Source organism: Hippichthys cyanospilos, chromosome 7, assembly GCF_059441005.1.
Source record: "Hippichthys cyanospilos isolate Australia breed blue-spotted pipefish chromosome 7, RoL_Hcya_1.0, whole genome shotgun sequence".
Taxonomy (NCBI): Eukaryota; Metazoa; Chordata; class Actinopteri; order Syngnathiformes; family Syngnathidae; genus Hippichthys; species Hippichthys cyanospilos.
Window position 1 is genome coordinate 17408111 of NC_142375.1, and position 20699 is coordinate 17428809.

The 20699-nt window shown below is 38.8% G+C and overlaps 2 protein-coding genes across 5 annotated transcripts; both read left to right on the forward strand.

Moving 5' to 3' along the window:
- The first annotated feature begins 523 nt into the window (after window positions 1–523).
- LOC148421361 (spermatid perinuclear RNA-binding protein-like) lies at window positions 524–10452 on the forward strand. Of its 2 annotated transcripts, none has more exons than XM_088419937.1 (20): window positions 524–650; window positions 950–1079; window positions 1519–1630; window positions 2230–2417; window positions 2506–2674; window positions 3296–3434; window positions 4639–4730; window positions 5082–5177; window positions 5510–5621; window positions 5696–5793; window positions 5982–6060; window positions 6153–6290; window positions 6443–6633; window positions 6711–6818; window positions 6944–7075; window positions 7160–7309; window positions 8052–8178; window positions 8271–8309; window positions 9343–9699; window positions 10074–10452. In XM_088419937.1, exons 2-20 carry the CDS (start codon window positions 979–981, stop codon window positions 10181–10183), a joined length of 2538 nt encoding a protein of 845 aa, XP_088276063.1. In that variant the 5' UTR covers window positions 524–650; window positions 950–978; the 3' UTR covers window positions 10184–10452. The 2 variants fall into 2 exon arrangements, with proteins under 2 accessions (XP_088276063.1, XP_088276062.1); XM_088419936.1 differs by having other exon boundaries at window positions 551–650; window positions 928–1079.
- Window positions 10453–12691: 2239 nt separating this feature from the next.
- Window positions 12692–18700, forward strand: acp5a (acid phosphatase 5, tartrate resistant a). Of its 3 annotated transcripts, XM_088419015.1 has the most exons (8): window positions 12692–12862; window positions 14916–15137; window positions 15214–15339; window positions 15460–15550; window positions 15623–15822; window positions 15965–16089; window positions 17340–17685; window positions 17748–18700. In XM_088419015.1, the coding sequence occupies exons 4-8, from the start codon at window positions 15460–15462 to the stop codon at window positions 17985–17987; spliced, it is 1002 nt and encodes a 333-aa protein (XP_088275141.1). In that variant the 5' UTR covers window positions 12692–12862; window positions 14916–15137; window positions 15214–15339; the 3' UTR covers window positions 17988–18700. The 3 variants fall into 3 exon arrangements, with proteins under 3 accessions (XP_088275141.1, XP_088275140.1, XP_088275139.1); XM_088419014.1 differs by lacking the exons at window positions 14916–15137; window positions 15214–15339; XM_088419013.1 differs by lacking the exons at window positions 12692–12862; window positions 14916–15137; window positions 15214–15339 and having other exon boundaries at window positions 15362–15550.
- The last annotated feature ends 1999 nt before the right edge of the window (window positions 18701–20699 follow it).

Below are 20699 nucleotides of genomic sequence, written 5' to 3' on the forward strand. Positions count from 1 at the left end.
GGAGGGCGTCAGCGCTATGCATTATACATACATTTTATTATTTTTTTTGCGTTGTTAAACTACAAACAATGATGAGAATTCGCATGCATCACAAACTCTTCAGTTTTATATCAACATTATCAGATAACTTTATTTGTTTAGTCAAAAACATTACATGGCTAGACGCTGTTTCAACAGCACTGACTACCATGTAAATGCACGTTCTTAATTTGTTACGGCCAGTTTGAAACATTCATATCCTTATATCTTTATTACTAATCTAAATATTACACTGCTTGTCTCCGTTATACATGTGCCAATCACAACAGTTCGCCAAATGGCGGAGACGCGACAAAAAATGTTCTACAGACTCTCCATCTGGAGCGCCACGTGATGCTATTTTTTTCTGTCATTTTTGTCAGAGCACTCAGTGGTTATTTGCTTTTAACGTGTTAAATGCGAAGGATATTTGCGGCAATGTTGCTGACGTGATCGTAAAAATTAATTGCAATCGAGGAACAGGGGAGTTAGACAGCTCTGCTCGTTTCAGAGGCGCGCAGGTTAGTGACGTCAAATGTAGGCGACTCGTCATCGCTCGCTAACTACAAAAGGGTAGCGACGTTTCCGTCAGAAAGGTCGACATTATAAACCCGTTTTGGTTTGTTGCGAAGGTAAGCCATTTCCGCACAGATGAAGTTTCAATTATTTTAGAGATACGTTGGTGATATCATGATAAATTGCTACACTTCCAAGCAATTTTAGCGCGATTACCGTAATCACAATTTGTCAGCTAACTAGCAACGCCTTTGCTACAAATGCTAGCTTAGCTAGTTTGTAAGTATATTTCATTGAAGTATGCATTTGATTAAACAAACAAACGCAATGACATTGATGTTTTGATCTACACAACATTTATTTTACCGAACAACTACTGCCTTTGGAATAAAGGAGGAAGAGTTTTCAAACACAGGTGAGCTTCGGTCAGTGCGACGTGTTACCATGGCTGCTAGATGGGATGACCAACAGGCTTATGATGAGCTTCTGCACTGGGACAATCTCATCCAACAAGGCCACCGGTTGCTACCGCACGAATTTGACAGGTACACATATATTTTCCCGTGTCCTTTTTCTTTCAAAGAATATTTTGCGTACGTTGATTGTCATGTATGCAGTCGAACACGACCCACCATACAGCACATGCATTCTAGTGCTGCATTCCATGAAAGCGGAAAGTATGAGTTTTCCGAACAGGAAAAGTACCCTAGAACGCCATTCAAAGTGTAAGGTAGATGTCTCCAAGTGAAAGGAAAAGAAAATCTACCTGGACTCAAACATGGAATACCTTTAGATAGCAACTGGTGCAGTCTATAAGTGGGATAAATTTGACTTCCTAGATATTTAGAGAGCAGCATAGTGATGTATTGGGGGTTGAAATTAGTGTCCGTATAATGATCAACACTTTGCTAAGATATTGACCGTGCTGCTTATGAAGCTCATTTTTGCAAAATATGAGCTGACTTTTTTTCTATCATTTTGCAGATATGAGGATCTTCGTTACTGGTACGACTGCCGGTGCTATGAGGAGGAGCTGAGGCATTATCATGACTACATCTCTACAATGGAATCAGCAGATGAGGCTCAATATAACCAGGTTCCTCTTACTTACCATATAAAAGACCTAAGAATCCCAAATCTTGATTTTAGATGGACATTTTTCTTTCTCAAAGATGTTAATTCCTGATGGACATGGTCTTCCCATTTTGTAACCTGTCTGTTGTTATTAATGTACTTCCTAATTGTTAGTTCTAATGTTTCACTTACAATTTGTTCGTGGACCCTGCATTTTTCACAGAATTAAATATAGCTAGACTAACTGCATAGAAAGAAACATTGGTTATTTGGAGACTGGAGCCTATCCCAACTGACTTTCACTGAAAGAGGAACTACACTCTGGATTGATTTCTAGTCAATTATCGAGCAAGTGAAAACTGAGTGAGAATTGATCCCATCCTTGCTGCACTAAGTTTAAACTGTCAACCACGACAGTACTAGTGACTGGCTTGGGATCATTCGTCTCTTGATCTTAGTCAGCCGGGGTTGGCTGCAACTTCCCAGTGACTTTGAGCATGAAAAGTATTTTAGAAAAGGGATTAATGAACAGATAGGTTATTTTATAATGAATAATTAATTACCCAAATATTTATGTACCCCCCCCCCCCCCCCCCAACCCTCCCTCCCCTCAAACCAAAGGTCGGTCCACACAACCAGATGCACTCAGGGCCAAATGATCGCCGCGTGATGGCCAAACACTCTGAAATATATCCATCTGCGGAAGAGCTTGAGGCGGTGCAGACAATTGTATCTCATGTGGAGTGTGCGTTAAAAATTGTATGTGAGAAAACGGATCTCCCAGATGAAGGACCTGAAGAGGCCAAAAGGTAAGTCAGTGCTATATGTTCAGTTGGTTTACATGATAACACTAATCCTCTGCTTGTTTTCAAACCCCACCTTTTAATTTATTGACAGTGCTAATGAACAAAAACTTGAGATGCATGGCATCATGCGGGTGGGCCTGCTGGCTAAGGGACTTTTGCTCAAAGGAGACCTGAACCTGGAACTGGTGCTGCTATGTCTCAACAAGCCAACCATCACCATGCTTAACAAAGTGGCTGAGAGTCTACGGGCCCAGTTGGAGGTACAACTGCAATGATAAGGATGTAAAAAAAAATGTTTGGAAAATGTCTATTTTTATTACAATTGTTGCTAGTTGCAGGCTGATCCACTCCCTATACCCCTGTAGCAGCACTAGATGAGAGACATGGCTGGTTATAATGGAAGTCACCCCCAATAATAGTTTCTATGTCCTCACTCGTGTTATCACAGCATTCTGATTAATATTTGTATTTGTGGAAAGTGAGTTAAGCAGAACAATCCACGCATTGTTAATCCATTTCTGTGGGTGGCCATTTTGCTCCTTGCTGTTGACTGAAAATGACATTACAGGTGTTCAAGGCTTAGTAACCACTCATCATCCTTGCTAATTTCAGATTACTTAGTTTTTACCTGACCAACTGTGACAATATTTTCATTTGACAGCAAGTGACAAAATGGTAGCCCCCTAAGAAAGCTAAAAGCAGATAAAACATTCCACATACACATAATAATAAGTGCTGTTTTAACTTCGGCCTAATGAAGGCATAAGGAACAATTCTAATGAACAATTTTGGTGAATATAAATGCCCCCCAAAAATTGCAACTGCTTCCATCTTTTAAGGTGCCCATCCTTTGACTTACATGTTGTTTCTATTTGCAACAGATTGAGTCAGCTGGATTGTACACAGTGAGCCCTTGCCCAAATGATGCTGCCATCCTAGTGGAAAGCACCAAACCGTTGGCTCTAACTCTCACCCTCCATCTCACATCTCCTCAAGTCAGAGTGGAAGCTCAAGAAGAGAGTGAGTGTGTACTAGAGACAGTCTAGTACAGGTCAGATGGTTGTGTGAACATCCTGGACTGGTCCACTGATTTCTTAATCAAAACTACACCCAAGTTGGAAATGTTTAATATGTTATACATGTTGATGACAATGCCTCAGTTCTTTATAAAAACACAAAGAAGAAAACATTTTAAAAGCCCATAATTGAAATCTTCCCAGCGCGCTCTGCGTGTCTTTGATGCTGAAGGTATGCGTTTGCGCTCTCTGCAGCAAAACTGATCAACAGAATTGTACTCTTGGAGTTTGGGTAGAGCAATTTAAAGCATGAGTCAAGTCAAGTCAAATGTATTTGTATATTCATACATCACCACAGTCTCCATACGGGTATAAGTGAGGAGCTGTAATATTGTGTGCTTATGTTTCACCAACAAGCATGACTCATGTGGCCTATTACGCAATTTCTTTTCAAGAAATCGAATGTGTTTTTGTAGTTTGAAGACAAGTGTAGCTTTAAGTAAAAGACAGTAAAGAAAGCTATTTTACAAGCTGTTTTACATATATCATGGAAACTACTGTGCAGCTGTACCGCTCCGAGGGATGGGGAAAACATTCTCATGATACATCATAAAGAAATAGTGGGTTCCTGGTGACAGTGTTTGTGTGTTTACATAACTAGTTTTACAAAGAAACATTTTTGGAGAGAAAAACTGAGGTAATTGCCATTGCTTTCACAATACTAGTTTAGTCATTGAATTATAGTGTTTACGAAACTTAGACTAGAAAGTATCCAAAATATGTCCCGCCATCAGTTTTGCTGCAGAGGAGAGCAGACGTGGAGGTTTTGCCTGTGCTTTAACACTGATTGACTTGTAGTTTGTCAAGTATTTTTTGTTTTTAGGACGACTGGACCTTTGACCAACTGGACAAGCTGTCTCAGGATGGGGGGTAAAGCAGCCCACCCGAGCCACTGAGCTATGGGAAGGAGGTCAATGTAACAGATTTACACTGAAAACATAGTCTGGCACGTGCAAACAAAAACATGTCACGATATCACGATTACAATGGCAATGTTAGGATAAGTGACAAAGATGTCCTTAAGGCTATTCGACCTCCTCTCCCAGCTGCTCTGGGTTTGTGGAAGGCTGCTGCTCCCTAAGCTGCAAGACAGAATCAACCCCCTTGGTCAAACTGTACCTTTTCTTCTTATTCCACCTCGTCAATAGAATCGCAAACAGACAACGATCTGCCGGATGTTCTGGACACACAGAAATGCCTAAGTTCCTTGGCGTCTCTCCGCCACGCCAAGTGGTTCCAGGTTTGCATTCACGTCATTATTTGTACGTAACGTTCAACTGTATCTTTGAATGCCTTTGATTTTCTCTCGTTAAGGAGGAAAACAAACATTTTGAGTGTCAGTTGTTATAGTCGATCATCTTTCAAGAGTCGTTTTGATTAGTTGAAGTCATGAAAAATGAATTGCTCCTTCTTACCAAATTTCAGAACTAGCTTGTCATTTTTGGTCAGCGCATCTTAATCTTAACGTTCGTTCATTTGGCTGGTTTTCTCGCCTCTCTGTGCTTTCTTTGCTCAGGTCTTTTGATGAATTGAGTGAAATAAAATGGAGGTGCTGCACCTTTTAACTCAACTACCTTGTTTGTGTCTCCAGGCCAAAGTCAATAACCTGAAGTCTGCTGTTATTGTGATCCGGGTCTTGAGGGATTTGTGTATCCGTGTTCCTACCTGGGCACCACTCTCAGGATGGGTAAGCACTCCTGTGAATATATATTACAATGCCTTAGAGCTATATTTACCTGCCTGTCTTTTTTTTTTTTTTTTTTTAGCCAATATTAATATATATTCACTAATGTTTAAACTTTAACATGAAAAAACAAGGCATAGTATAATTAAACCAAACCAAATTGTACGGATCTGTTTGGTAACAGTTAATAGTTAAATAGCTTATTCTCAAAATTCCTTTTGTAGCCAAATGAGATTAAAATAAAATCACTATTACCATAGTCAAAAGCAAAACTTATATTTTCAGCATTTGTGGTCTTTGCTTTGAGTGTGGTCCTGTGCTCTGTTTTTGCATAGCCTCTTGAATTGCTTGCCGAGAAAGCTATCAGTACATCTGAGAGACCACTGGGCCCAGGCGAGGCTTTCCGCCGGGTTCTTGAATGCCTTGCTTCAGGCATACTCTTGATGGGTGAGTTGTGTATAATTTTGTGGGAAACATCCTTTGAAGGATATAAGCTTTGCTAATTTGACATTTTTGCATAGATGGTCCTGGAATTAAAGATCCCTGTGAGAAGGAACCTGTCGATGTTCTTGGAAGTCTCACCCAGCAACAGCGTGAAGACACAACTCAGAGTGCACAGGTAAAATGGGGTTGGAATACAAAGTCGGGCAAGAGTACCACAAGTTCAGATTTGTGCAATCAATGTCCTGGTTTGAGCATGTGATCAAAAGTTGAATAGTCTTCTGAAAAAATCAGATACCTAAAACCAAAGAATGTGATCAGGGCAAACTCTATCCATGCCATTGATGACCTTTTTCTTTTTTATAGTTGGCATTAAGACTTTGTGCATTTGGTATGATGTACAAGGTTTTGGGCATTGAAGCAAAACCTGGCAAGCCATGGAAAGGTAAATTCTTCCCATGTAGTCTGTTCTTTTGTTGTCAATTCAAAATTGCATCTCTTGCTTTGAATATATTTTCATTGTATTGTTTTCTATAGCCCATTCAGGCCAGGGGAGACCTTCTCCACCGGTTAAAAGGCCCTACACTGAAATGGCAACAGGAAAGGATGGGTCCTCATTAAATAGCAAACAGAGGAAGTTCCTGAAATTCCAGAAGCGGTTTCCCCGCAAGTCAAGTAATTTTTGACCCACAATTCATGCACTCTTAAAATGCTTATAATATATGAAGGCCCAAAAACTGTTTTTTTTTTTCTTTTTTTAAATTTCATTTAATTTTTTTATTTTTTTTATTTTGTAGGTTATTGACAAAGATTTGTGTTTCCTTTAGTGACAGATGATTTGACCATGAACGCTGTCATGCGTCTGAACCAGTACCGGCCGGGGCTGGACTACCGCCTCCTTTCTCAGACAGGTCCCGTCCATGAGCCAGTTTTCACCATGGCTGTTGATGTGAATGGAAAAACCTATGAGTCTACAGGACCCTCGAAACGCACGGCCAAGCTTAATGTTGCTACCAAGGCAAGTTTCTATGAAAATTGTACAGTACTAGAGGTGCCTGTCAGAAGGTGAACTTTTTACTGACTTATATTTCATAGGTCCTGCAAGATCTCGGTCTTCCAACAGGTTCCGACTCCAAGATCGAGTCCAGATCTGAGGACACCCAAGAAGTAGCTGCTGCAAGTGCTTCCACTTCATCAGATGATGTATGTAGGAATTCTGGCTCTCCAGTGGTATTTTCAAAATATCTGTTCACTAAAAACGAAGATAAAAATTTGATGAAGCAAAGTGACCAAAGGCTTTCTCTGTGCTCTTCCTTTGTTGTGAACAGAATGCTCAGGGTCCTATCTTGACTAAGAATGGGAAAAACCCTGTGATGGAGCTGAATGAGAAAAGACGCAGTCTCAAGTACGAACTCTCTGCCGAGACTGGTGGCTCTCATGAGAAGTGTTTTGTCATGGAGGTGATCTGACAGCATGTCACAAACAATTCATGTCGAGGCTTGAAAATTCAACCATGGGCCTTCATACCTGTCTATGTCTCACAGGTGGAAGTTGATGGACAAAAGTTCAAAGGCAGGGGCTCAAACAAGAAGGAAGCGAAAGCTTACGCTGCCCTCGCTGCTCTGGAGAAGCTGTTCCCAGAAACCCCTCTCATGCCCAGGAGAACATCGAAGAAGCTCACTTACACTGACATGGTAAACCGCTGCCAACACACGAGTGGAGTAGAAATGTTCCAACTTTTCCCCCAAAAGACATGAAAAATTGTTGTGATATTTAAATTTAGTGAGGAAGTTAGTACACTACAATTATTACACATTAACAATTTTATTAAATGTAATTATTTTTTGTATCAAACTTCATCAATAAAACACTACTTCTTCTGTAGAAGTCTTTGTTTGAACTGCGTTTCAGTCATGGTTTCATGAACTGAATTGCATACAGCACACAATCTTGCTCAGCGCATTTATTGTCCAGGCCTTAAGTAAAAAGCCATGCATATTAAGACATTTTTGTGATATTTTTCACAATTGAGTTGAATGAAAAATAGCTTGCACATAGTTGCAAAAAGCATTCTGGGATGCTTTTCCATTGAGGTAATCAATGAACTCGTTTTTACGACAAAATACTCAGTTATACGTTTTGGGGAATTTTGTCGACAAATACACAAAAAGCTAATTATATGTATCTAAAAAATTAATTTAGAAAAGCTTATCTAAAACTAAGCATTTTAGGATACCTGAAACGAGTAAAAACAAAGCCACTCCGTCTAACAACCAAATTTAAGAAAACATCTAAACAAAATAAAAAATAACACTCTTATAACCCTGCCTTCTATTGATAATTACAAAACATAAACCCCCAACTCATGAGTCAAATTGTAACCAAATATAGATCTGTGCATTTGTGTTGAATTAGCTGTGGTTTTACGTTCAACAGCACATCCCAGGCTTTGGTACTATTCGCGGAATCCCTTCAGATTCCGTAACTTCCGACTGGGGCCAAGGCAGAGGTCGAGGGAGAGGCAGAGGCCGAGGCTATTCTTCTGGACCCGTTTACAACAAGAGTAAGAAATTCCACGCTTTCCCTTTTCAAAATCCTCCTCACAGCTTTCGAGCGAAGTGACTGATGGTGAAAATATTCCCTTTATTTCAAAAGCTAACTACAGTTATGAGGGCAGCTCCATAAAAGGCTATCGTAAGTATCTCCGATTTGTCTTTCCTCCTCTTCTTGCGCCAGTGAGGATGACGGGCTTTTCCCAAGGCTCCTGAAATTGGGCAATTGTGACACGATGCCAAATTCAACAAAACACATTTCGAAATAACTATGCCCTGTATTGCAAAATGTGATTTTCAACAGCATCAATTATCGCCACGATATATGATGTGCTTCAGTACAATGCTTTTAAAGGCGACCAAAATACAACACTTTTTTTGTTGTTGACCTACAAGTGTGCACGGGTGTCCTAGTGAAAGAGTTCACAGTATGACTGCGTGTTTTGTCTCTACTAGCTATTAAAGAAAACCAGGCATGTAGTGTTATGTGTATTACACAATTGGGGTTCCAAGTGTGACAAGCTGATACCCTTTTGTGTAGGTAGCTTATGCCTGAGTTTGACGCTCTAATATCCCAGTGTTCCCTCACCATTTGGATTTTTTTATTTTTTATTCATGATTTAAATGGTGGTAGGAAATTGAAGCTTCATTAAACCCTGTGGTATTGTCTTGTTGTGCTTTAAATGGTGCTTTTCGTTTAAAAATAATCAATAGTGCAGTGGAAATGGATTAAATTTCCTCAGCTTCTTTGAATCAAGAGTAAGGAGAGGAGTCAAATAATATCACAAGTGGTTCATGAAGCTTCGTTTGCCTGTCACTAGTTTTGAATTTGAATTTTTAGATTGTAACCAAAAAAGAGAAACCTGAGAACTGGTTAATATCAGTTAAACAAACACAAACGTCCAATTTATGCTGTTTACCATGGGTTGAAATGAAAATGAAATATGAGCGTTGGTGATAAAACTACAGAAGAAACATGAAACAAAATTATTTTTTTCAACCTTTGATATTGTTAATATACATTGAATAACTCAAATGTACTGATCAATCCCAGACATTTTTAGGCCTTTTTTTTTGTACTGAAACGTTCATTGAGTACTTTAACATTCAGCGCCATACACATCAATGTGCAATTAGTTGCATGTTCTTCAACACGATGCCTTCCTTTCTTCCAGAAAAGTTGTATGGTAATAATGGAGCTGTAACCACAACAGCTACCACCAAAGGCACAGCCACTGATTCTACCAGCACAGGAGGCAGCACTGGCTACGGCACATTTTACCCAGAAACAAGTGCCACCACCTTCTCCTCCCCGCCCGTCTCCAGTACCACCTCAAGCACAGCGGCGAGTTTGAAGTCGACGACCTCGTCCACCGACCAGCAGAGTCCTTACAGTTACGGATACGGTGACGAAAAGAAGAAGATGCTTACTCAAGGCCAGACAGAGGTTTCAACACAGGGGAGCAACTACTCCATGTACAGCACTGCTTACCCCAGCACGGCTGTGGGCAACCAAATGTATAGTAGTTATGGTGAGTAATGAGGCAACCGATTGCAGTCTTTCACTTTTCGGTCTTTGAATATCTTGCAATACTTGAAATTTATGGTATTTTATATGTAAGGATGGGGCGAGATCTTCAATGGCGAGATTAGACCGCCACAGGATTGCCCGTCTCTGAACAACATCACGTTAATGCTGACAGATTCACTGACACGTTCACTTTTTTTTTTTTTTTTATTTTTTAAACAAACCAGGGTGACTCATGTGTGTTCTGTGCATCTGGCATGATTTCGTCTCATTCTCAGACTCAAATCTCGCGAGACGTTTCAGATTTTTGTCTCGTCCCATCCTTAATAATGAGCGATTTCATTTGCTCCGACTCACTAATTTGATCTGCCTCCACAGGTTGGTCGAACCAGTCAAACTGGAGCAATCAGCAGGGCTATAGCGCCTACCAGTCCTACACAGGACAAACCCTGACCTCGTATCCTGGAACCAGCGGCACAAATTATTAGTCATGCTCATGTGCTGCTTTTCTCACCTCACTGGGGGCCCACAAGAGTTCTGAGAGTTCACCCTTGATTATTAGGATCCCGGCATACCACTTGTGAAGAGAAAAATCTTTAAACGTCTCTCATACAGGATTGAATTATGGCACCCCAAGTCATGTTTGTGTTTGTTACATATTTTTCCCTGAAGTGGTTATTTTATTTTTTAATATAGATTTCTGGTTCTGTCTGCCTGTCAGTTATGGATTAAAGCTGTACTTTACGCTTGTTCCGCATGTTTAGTTTTGTTTTTTTCATCTGAGGCTTTATTTACTGTCAAACTGTATTAAGCTTTCTCTTAATAAATTTAATTGAGCAAACTCTGCTCACCAATGACATTTTAGTGTCATATACTATATCAGGGGTCAGCAACTTGCGGTCCTGGAGACACAAGTAGCGTGATTGGCTGATTGGACGACATCTACAGTACGGGTTTGGTGCAACGGGACACGAAATCAGTTTCAGGAAGGTAAAAAAGGAAAAAGATATCTAAAGCGGCCTTCCAAATGAAAAGAACACATTTTTTAAAGATATAACTGAATGTTGAAAACTGAAGCGCTTAAAGAATTCTTAACACAAAATAAATGTCATCTTAATGCCCAGGCATGTGAATGAGGATCGACTCAAACGGATCGGTCTGCTGGTTCTTTTCATGAAACCAAGAAGGGAACAAACTTGGCTAACACAAACACCACTAAAGCTAAATGAAGATCTGAGAACAGGAAATACAGCATGGAAAAAGCATATATTTCAAAATAAGAACTCAGGTAAACACAAAGTGGAGCACTTGATGAATTCTTAACACTGGATAAATCTCATTTTAATGCCCATTTGTTAAGGATGGATTCAGACGTTTGTTCGGTGTGCTTGTATCTTTTCATGAAAACAATGTGGTACATAACCTTCATTTGCAAAATGGCTATTTACTAGAACTGTAGTGTGTGTGGCTGAGCCATGTGTTGAACTTTCACCCTTACCATCAGAACCTGTATTTATGTTTAAAATTCCATACAGAACGCCTCACGTCAATGCTCTGGGAGAGATCTGCTACAATCTGCACACGCCACTGTTTGCTCACGTGTCACAATAAGTTCTATGATGTAACGTGGTCTACATGTCAAGGCGTGTTAGTAAACATTACGAGGAGAGGTGATTCTAAAGTCCACTGGGAAAACAAAAATAAAAATACATCCTCAAGTCGTGACATGACAGTTCTTGAAGTGGACTTTGGCCATCTTCCCAGCGTTGGAAGAACAGGAAGTTTTTCCAGCATGTGATCACTATTTGTTTGCCTGCCATGTTGGCCCTGGAGATTGGAAAGATTTGAATCCTCAAGCGCCTGATCAAAACAATGTGTGAAATAGTAAACATGCGGTGCAAAAATTTGGCCATCATGAGGAAAAGTCCAATTATTTGTTTCAAAAGAGTATATTTGCTCACAATACACAAAAGTGAAACATTTTAACCTTTTGTTTCAGTTCTTACCAGAAAGACAACAAAAGCATGACATGTGTTTGCCAATCTTGTCAACTAATTAACGCCAAACACCTGTAACGATTTTCCATCAGTCTGGGTGGGCCTCACAAACAAGGAGAAAACGGCTGACTTGAAACCGACATAAGCAAGTTTTACTTTTTGAAAAAAAAAGATTTTATTTCCTTGATACTCCATTTTTGGGGCACCCACTGGTACTTTGTCACTTGTTGCTTGCACATGCTTTTTTTTATGCTTGCAGAAGCACAACTCCTCCCTGTTACTTTTGTGTGCAAGATTATGAAAACATCTGGTGAATCTTGGAAGTTTCTCTACATAAAGCCATTTTTTCTGCCATTGCATCTCCTTTCTTAATGCGTCCTTTGTCTATCCAAAGGTAAGTCATCTTTCACCCAGATTTGTTTGTTTGAATAACAGAATTTAATGAACTTTGCAAATCGACCCTGGCAAAGATGGAGATCATGCAGTGCCCCTCTATTTTTTGCAACCCCCCCCTGAAAAGAAAAACCTTTTTTTGCCACCCCACTCGACTGTAAATAAAATTATCTAATTAAATATACCTAAATTGTATCCGTGTTAACATTAACAAAAAATAGCAATATGAATCAACTTTCAACAATGGTTAACTACTTTTTACAGCATTTATATATGTTACAGTTTAGTTTAAACCCTCCCTCACCCGGAAAAAAAACCTTTCGCACCCCCCCACTCGACTGCCTATAAACAAGATTATTATCTATAAAAATTGAATAAATATACCTAAACCTGTATCCTTTTTAACATGAACAAAAAAAAAGCAATATAAATCAACTTTCCACATTATATTTTACAGCGTTAATACAGGTTACAGCTCAGTCTAAAACTGAAAAAAAAAAAAGGTTGGAAGTTGGCTTTAAAGTCAACTTCATCAAAGAGGCTCCATCAGTATCTTTGCACGCTTTGATTTTGGGGTCACACATCACACAGTTAACTTTGTGATCGAGGATTGTCTGTAATAACATTAAAAGATGATGTTTAGCGAACCGTAAGACATTGACGTTCCGCTTTTTGACACTTGAGCATGGTGCTCAATCAAAGTGTTTGGACTCCGAACTTTCAGTTTGTTTTTTGTAACGTGGTCTTTTTCAGTTGAAAGACACCTCTTCATTTCTGGTGAGGAAATTTATCTTGTGGCTTTTTTTTTATTTTATTTTATCTATCAATTCATTCAAAAACAAAGATGTGGTTTTTTTTGTCTTTTCCAGTCCAGACATTCAGTTCCAATAACGTCAAAAATATATTTTTATTTTTTAACTCATTCAATGCCAGCGACGTATTTTCATGTTTTTAAGAGTTCGGACATTCAATCTCGGATACTTAAGTATCGATTTAATACTTATCTGGAAATTACTGTATCAGTTTAATACTTAAGTATCTGGGATTTAATGTACAGACTCTTAAAAAAAAAAAAGTAAAAATACATCCCTGGCATTGAATGATGGTGAAAGGAGGGTCTGGAAATGGCTGGAAACAAATCTTTGAGGAAGTATTGCATTTGTGGAATATGAGCAAAATCAAGCCATTTTTTAAAATCTATTCAGGAAAATGCCTTTTTCCTACACACTGCAAACGGAAAAAAAAATACTAGTTACTCAAGGTTCAGGTAATGACCCATCATGGCGAACCCATATTCTGAATTTGGTCATGTGATGTTGCTAAACTGTGATTGGTTATTCCTTTTGCCATGAGCTACTGTGAAGGCATTTTCAGTTGACAGCAAGTAATAAAATGGTAATGCTTTGAGATGTAAAAAAAAACTGGTTGTGTTTGCTTGCTTAATTCATATCTTACAGTATTTACATTAGTGGGCTTGCACAGAATATATTTGATACTTTTACATGTAATATTTGAAAAAAAAATACTGTAAACAAGAACCTTGAATGTCAGTACTATAAATATGTATAAATGTCTTAACCAGACCTGCTTATATAATTTACATCTCATTCTGTAGGTTTCTGTTTCTCCTCAACATTTCTTAGCTGCAGATTTGTTCATTCTCATATACCTCTGCCTGGTGTGAAACTGGAGGATTGAAATTTGATTTCAGTCAGTGCTATTGGGTCTACTAGAGCTTGATTAGAATTTTCTGTTATGGCTGCTCTTGAGCTTCACCTATAATCTAGAATTTCTGGTAATTACTATTAGCATAGCTAACACTAAAGATAAAAGAACCGGGTAGAATTTTACAATCTGGCAGCTCACTTTGCATACAGAATAGTTCCCTGTTCCTTCTCATAGGATGGAGAACAACCAAAAAACACAATTTTCTGAATTTTCAATTCAGATGTGAGGCAATTAGCGATCTCAAAAACACTGGCATGTCAGTATCTCCACAGCAGTAACGTTGGTTGCGTTTTGTTCAAAGAGGTTGGACTCAAGTCTCATTTGCCTTAAAGCTGATGTGGGAACCAAAACAAAAGCCACATGTCATTTGGAAATAGTTCTAGTTCCCTCTCCGCCTTTCATTTTAAGTTACACGTGGAAAATCCCACATGCTGGACACTGTGTAAAAAAAGATGAGTAACTGAGTAACTATGAGTCAGATTCTGTACTTTTTATGAACAGATGTATTATGCATTAAAATAATAGTCATCAAAGAAAGCTATTATAACAGTCAAACAAAATTTGGATGATTTTATGTTAATTCCATACTCAAATGTAACAAGCTTCATAGCAAATATTTCTTGAAAAATGTGATAATTTGCATAATTGTTTCCATAATTAATTGTGATTATTTCGTTAATCTAATGGTTTGACAGGACTAATACACATATAACATATATGTGTGTGTACAGAATGTGTAGTATATTTGTATGCACATACAGTAACTAAAAATGGAATTTTAAAATCACAAATAAAAGCTTTAATATATGATAAAGTGAAGAGAATTAATCATTTTTGTTCATATTTTCTGTCAAATTGAGGAGAACAATCCCATTTACCAAAAAAATAAATAAACTAAACCAAAGCTCATGCACTATTTTCATTAATGAAAATACACGACGACGATAATAAGAAGGGCCGGATCTGACCAGCTTAGTTATTCCTCGGTTATAAAAGACGGAAGTCCAACTAAAATAAGCAAAAATGGAGAAGGAGATTAGTGAAGTGGAAACAGTGGCGTTTGGAGAGCCTTCCTAGAATAATAACAGTTGTACATCACAAGGTCTAGGTCAGTTTCCAATCTTAAGACCAGTGTGGCTCAGACGGCGTGTGAGCAATGGTCATGCCCCCATGGCGTGGCTCAGCTGATAAAAAGGAGGAGCAGTAGGAGGTCCGCGCAGGACAAAGGGACCCGTCCTGAGGTTATCCACGCCACTTATCAGCTGTGAGTGGTTTGATCCGCTTCCTAACTCGGCACGCTCCTCGCTTGCAAGTTTGCGCTCATGTAAGGCAACGTGCGTGAATAGACAGAAAACGCAGGACCTTCTAACCCCCATGTGCTTCAAAACATTTGTGATTAGCTGAGCTGCTTCAAGTGGAACATGTCGAGTTTGGGCTGCAAGCAATCACAAGGCGCCGTGAGGCGGGAAAGTGCACATGTTGTTGCAGGCGGAGCGGGGAGGGTGCAGGAAGCGTAGGCGTGCCCAGTAAGCTTGAGGAACTGCTTTGCTTCACCTTTCCTCTTCCTGTTTTGCTTCTGCATGCGTTGATGTCTGCTGGTGAAGCCTCGCTGCTCAAGAATGATCTAATTAGATTTTTTTCTGAAGATGGCGCTGATCCTGGTCGCCTTCGCGCTTGCTGCGGTACCTGCAGCCCACTGTTACCCTGCTACATTCCAAGACCTGGCTGGAGATCATGGTGAGCGTTGCTTCATAGTCACACACACTTTTTTTTTTTCAAGTTCTCGATAAGTTTGATTTTCCCTGGCAGCTAACAGGACCTCCATTAAGTTCCTGGCTTTGGGAGATTGGGGAGGTGTGCCTTACCCCCCATACATGACCATGGTGCAAAGGGCCACCGCTCATGAGATGAGTAAAATAGCAGAGCAGATGGGAACGGACTTTGTTCTGGCCCTTGGTGATAACTTCTACTTTAAAGGTGTGGACAGACTGGATTCGCCCAGATTTAAGGTCAGCGACGTCGCCCTCTGATGAACTGACAACTATTTACACTGTAAATAGTGCTGTAAATGTTACAGCATTCGAAAAGTGTTTCCACGACGGTGACGATTCTGATTGGTTGTCGTTTGAATTCTCGAACCCTGAAAAACAGGACACCTTTGAGGCTGTGTATACAGGAAAGTACCTCAACGTCCCCTGGTACGTTCTTGCTGGTAATCATGACCATGCGGGAAATGTCAAAGCCCAGATTGAATACACACAAAAATCTGCAAGATGGTAAGAAATTCTTTTTTTAGGCACCCTGTTTTCAGCTCATTTTAATGTTTTTTTGAGAATATATGGCAGATTATGAATGAAATTTCAGATGGGATTGGGATATAATCTATGCTTGATGTTTTGTTTTATTAGTATGTTTTAAAACAGTGGTTTTCAATCTCTTTTCAGTGATGTGAAATATATTTTCTGCCGAGTAGTCCTTAAACAGTGCAAAGCATTTTTGGGTTTAAAAAGAAAACAAACAAAAAAAACTAAAAACATGCCATCAGTGTCTGATTTATTAAACTTTCAACCCTTTCAAACTTCATTTGTATTAATCCACAAAAAATAGTAAACAAAGTGTCCTCTTTTGGATCATAGAAAAGATCTGTTATCAAAAATGAGTAACTTCATTCTTAATATTTGTCCACAAAAAATAATAACAAAGTGTCAGAAAAAAATAACAAAATGTCAGACCTGTTTTCAAAAATAATTATTTGTTCACAGAAAAATATTAAAAACAAACTGTCCACTTTTGGGATTACAGTAGAGATCTGATGACCAAATTTGTCCGCAAAAAAAGTAATCAACATAAAGGGTCAGACCTGTTCTCAAAAAGAAATCATCATAAATAAATATTTGTCCACAAAAAAAATATTTGACTTAGAGTGTCCTTTTTTTGGGATAACAGTCGAGATCTGTTCACAAAAATAAATCATTTACAGGTAACGAGTACCATGTGACAAGTTGGATTGAACCTTTAGTATGGGGGCAATCTGGGTTTTTAAGTAATTAAAACCTTCTTAACATAAAATTTGTTTCATGAAGGTATATTTTCCTGAAAAATGTATTTAGTTCAAAAAATATTTTTAAAGGATTTTTGCATGTTTTTTTTTTTTAAATCTCAAATATAGTTCCTTCAAGTACCCGTACCCCAATTTGTGAACCACTGCTTTAAGAAAACAAAAATGTTTTATTTAAAGTGGAATTGACCAAAATCAACATTTATCGTCCTTCACTCATTTAGTACCAGTCATTTTTAGACCCTCCTTTAGCACCTTGGGGAAAAAAAGTACCTGGGATAGATCTAGACTCGTAAAAAAATTGTCTTTGGGATTGAATGGATTAATTGCATCCATGTTTGCACTAGTGGAGCTGCATTGAAGATACTATTGCAAAAAAAAAAAAGTTTGGATTGATTTCCCCTTTAATAACTTGGCCCATCTGTCCAGACGGGTTAAAAAGCCGTGTGTTTTCTTGATACGTAATAGGAATTTTCCTTCCTACTATTACGAGCTGGACTTCCGCATCCCCAACACGGATAAGACGCTGACCATCATCATGCTTGACACGGTGTTGCTGTGCGGGAACTCTTTGGACTTTGCGGACGGGAGTCCCAGAGGCCCCTTGAACGCCATGGATGCCAACCGGCAGGTCACGTGGCTTAAGGAGAGGATGGCTCAGTCCAAGGCCGATTTCCTCCTGGTGGCCGGTCACTACCCGGTTTGGTCGGTGTCGGAGCACGGGCCCACCGATTGCCTCCTGCAGAGGATTCGCCCCCTGCTGCTTCAATACAACGCCACTGCCTACTTCTGCGGCCATGATCACAATCTACAGGTAACACTTGGAAAATGGATTCCAATACATTTCCTCAGCTGAAATCCATAAATCCCTTGCAGTACATTGAGGAGTCCGGAGTCGGCTACGTAGTGAGCGGCGCCGGAAACTTCCTGGATCCGGATGTCCGCCACTGGAAAGATGTCCCCAAAGGTTCCGTGAAGTTTTTCACAGGCCGGCAGTCCACTCTCGGCGGTTTTGTTCATGGCGAAGTCACAAAAAGCAAAATGATACTCACCTTCTACCAGGCTAAAGGCACCTCTCTCTATCGCACTGTGCTCTCACCAAGGAATGGAAAATAGATCCCTATATATATATATATATATATATATATATATATATATATATATATATATATATATATATATATATATATATATAAAATTGTAATGAAAACTGCCTTTGCTCAAAAAGCTGCAAGGCTTCTGTATTTATGAACTTTGTGACCAATCACAATTGCTGAACTGTTTTGAATGTAAAGACAAAATCAATTCTACTGTAAGTGACAAAACAGAACAAATATGACTTGCACTACTTGTCGTGTGCTTTCTGGTAAAGATAATGATGTATATAGAGGAATCCATACAAAAGAATGCAAAAATTAAGACTCAACGGGTCAAACTGACTGATTTCTGTATAGAGTATTTTTTTTATGTACATAGGTATGTATGTTAGTAGAGGGGCAATATTTTTTTGTCTGATAACCACCCACTGCCCTGGTGGCGTAGTCAGAATTTTTTTGATGGGGGTGGCCAGGGTGGCATGCACTGTCAGGTTTTCATTAAATAGTTTTTAAAACTAAATGTTTTTAATAATGGGCATGGTCAATAGGTGGAGACCACTTGGTGAAAATGGGGAATTTTGTGTGAGAAAAGGCTGAGAAAAGGATGAAAAAACAAAAAGCAACCCTGAAGACAATAAGTGTTGTCGGTTCATTTTTCATGCTCTTTTCTACGAAATCCATTGTTTTTGAAGTATTACACACGGAATAAAATTGAATTTTATCTCTGTGAAAGTTCGCTTTGCATTTTTGTCGCAGTTTCCAGAGCTAAGGAGTTAAAGAAAAATGTGAACATAAATACCAGAACAAATTTTGACCTCTTTTGACCTCCAGAACAAATTTTGACCTCCTTTGTGGCACATTGCTTCTCTATTTACAGTTTGAAAAAAAAAAAATCTAGTGGTCCAATTCTATTGGCCTTTACCCATATACAAATTTATAAACAGTTATAACTTGTAGTTTTCGACGAGTGTAAGAAGAAAAACCAGGTTAGGTGTAATCTTTGTAATCTAGTTTCAAACCCAAGACTCAAAACTTGTTTGTTTTTTTTGTTTGTTTTTTTACATTTATGCTTCTTTCAATATAACATCAATTTCATTAACGCTTTTAGTGCCAAGGTTTATCAGAAAAGGCAACCTCAAGAAGGCTAGTATATTTAGCATTTTTACTCATCTTTCATGCCTAACACAATATTGTGTGGCATTTCTTGTAATATAGCTGGTATATGAAATACCGATTTCTGTTCCTTTGACTTGCATGTAGGTAATAGCTGTGTTGTAAGTGTGGAAACACTGCCATCCAGTGGTCACAGTGCTCAATTGGCTTCTATTAGGTAATCATTAGTCAAGAGTGTTAGCTACCCTCCATAAAAAACTTATTTGATGAGCATTTTGTTATTTATTATGGTTATTATTTTAAAAGACGAGAATTCTCGTCTATGGCACTGAAAGAGTTATGCTTCCTTTTGTTTTTGTTTGCCAATAAGCATTTGTTATAACTTCTTGTATCGTGTTTTTGGTGCAAATTAAATTGATGCATGTGAGGTGCAAATTAAAAATGTAAGGACATTAGTTAGCACCCATGTGTTTTCTGTCATTGTTAATACAGTATTTGTCTCAAAGCAGCACTTGGTCGATAGTACTGAGAGTGTGTGTGTGTGTGTGTCTATTCCAACAGTTGCACTTGCAGACGCACCACGGCCTTTCGCAAAATGGCCGACACTCGTGTCACTTTAATTTAAATAAATACATTTATTTCCAAAAAGAAACTTGATCGTTTCACTGTGTGCTAAAGTATGCGCGAGGGATTTATTTGCTCTTTGGGTGAAGTTTCAGGATGAACTTTAAATGCACCATAACTTTTACAGGTGTGCTTAATTTGAATTTTATCTTAATGAGGAATTCAATGGCAAAATTCAAACTATAACCAATACGTTTAAAATCAACCCGCTTACTTGCCTCCGAAAACAGCTTATTTAAAACGTTGCAATGTTGCCAGCCAATTGCTGAGCACACCAAGAAAAAACAAGTATTCACACAGCCAATCACACCTTAGAACAAGTTGGTATTTCCAATAGGTGTGTGGTCACATGCTCTTCCATTCTCATGTCTTCCCCTGCTCCTGAACTTGCCAAACACAATGGCAGCCAATCAGCGTCTTTTTCAGAGTGCGATTGACCTTTGTCATCCAACCCCCAACCACTCATGCACAAGAAGCCTGATACATGCAAACATATCTAATCAGCAAACAGATAAAAGAGATACAAAATTAAGTTAATGTAATTAAAAAAAATGACTAATTAATTGATCGCAATTGATTTGTTCATCCAACTCCACTGCCATTACTGAAAATATAGTTCAATAGTTTATGAAATCACAGATGACACGACACATGAAGGCTATGTGCTGGTTTGGGGCTGAAAACAAATATTTTACAGGCCCACATTAAAAACAAGGTTGAGAACCACTGATTGGATGTCATTAAGTGGCTTGTGTCGACTAAAGCCGGGATCTCTTTCATGGTCTCTGCTCACCTCCACGTGGCATGCCAGATAAGGATCGGGCAGATAAATTTAGTCCACTGTCCCTTGAGAGACGACGAGCTTAATTGATAGAATTAGATTTTTTACCACTTCCTTTGCTGACGCGTTTAATGTGAGTAGTTGCATTTATATCATACATAGATTCAATAAAAGATCCATTTCAGCTGAACTTTTCTTTTTCTCGCTTGCGTT

Bases quoted from the DNA above. Each gene is read 5' to 3' on its own strand.
- LOC148421361 (XM_088419937.1), top strand. From the start codon at position 979: ATGGCTGCTAGATGGGATGACCAACAGGCTTATGATGAGCTTCTGCAC. The intron at 1,631-2,229 runs GTTCCTCTTACT...CTCAAACCAAAG, and splicing joins ATGAGGCTCAATATAACCAG to GTCGGTCCACACAACCAGAT. The intron at 6,061-6,152 runs GTAAATTCTTCC...TGTTTTCTATAG, and splicing joins ACCTGGCAAGCCATGGAAAG to CCCATTCAGGCCAGGGGAGA.
- acp5a (XM_088419015.1), top strand. From the start codon at position 15,460: ATGGCGCTGATCCTGGTCGCCTTCGCGCTTGCTGCGGTACCTGCAGCC. The intron at 15,823-15,964 runs GTCAGCGACGTC...CCTGAAAAACAG, and splicing joins TGGATTCGCCCAGATTTAAG to GACACCTTTGAGGCTGTGTA. The intron at 17,686-17,747 runs GTAACACTTGGA...AATCCCTTGCAG, and splicing joins GCCATGATCACAATCTACAG to TACATTGAGGAGTCCGGAGT.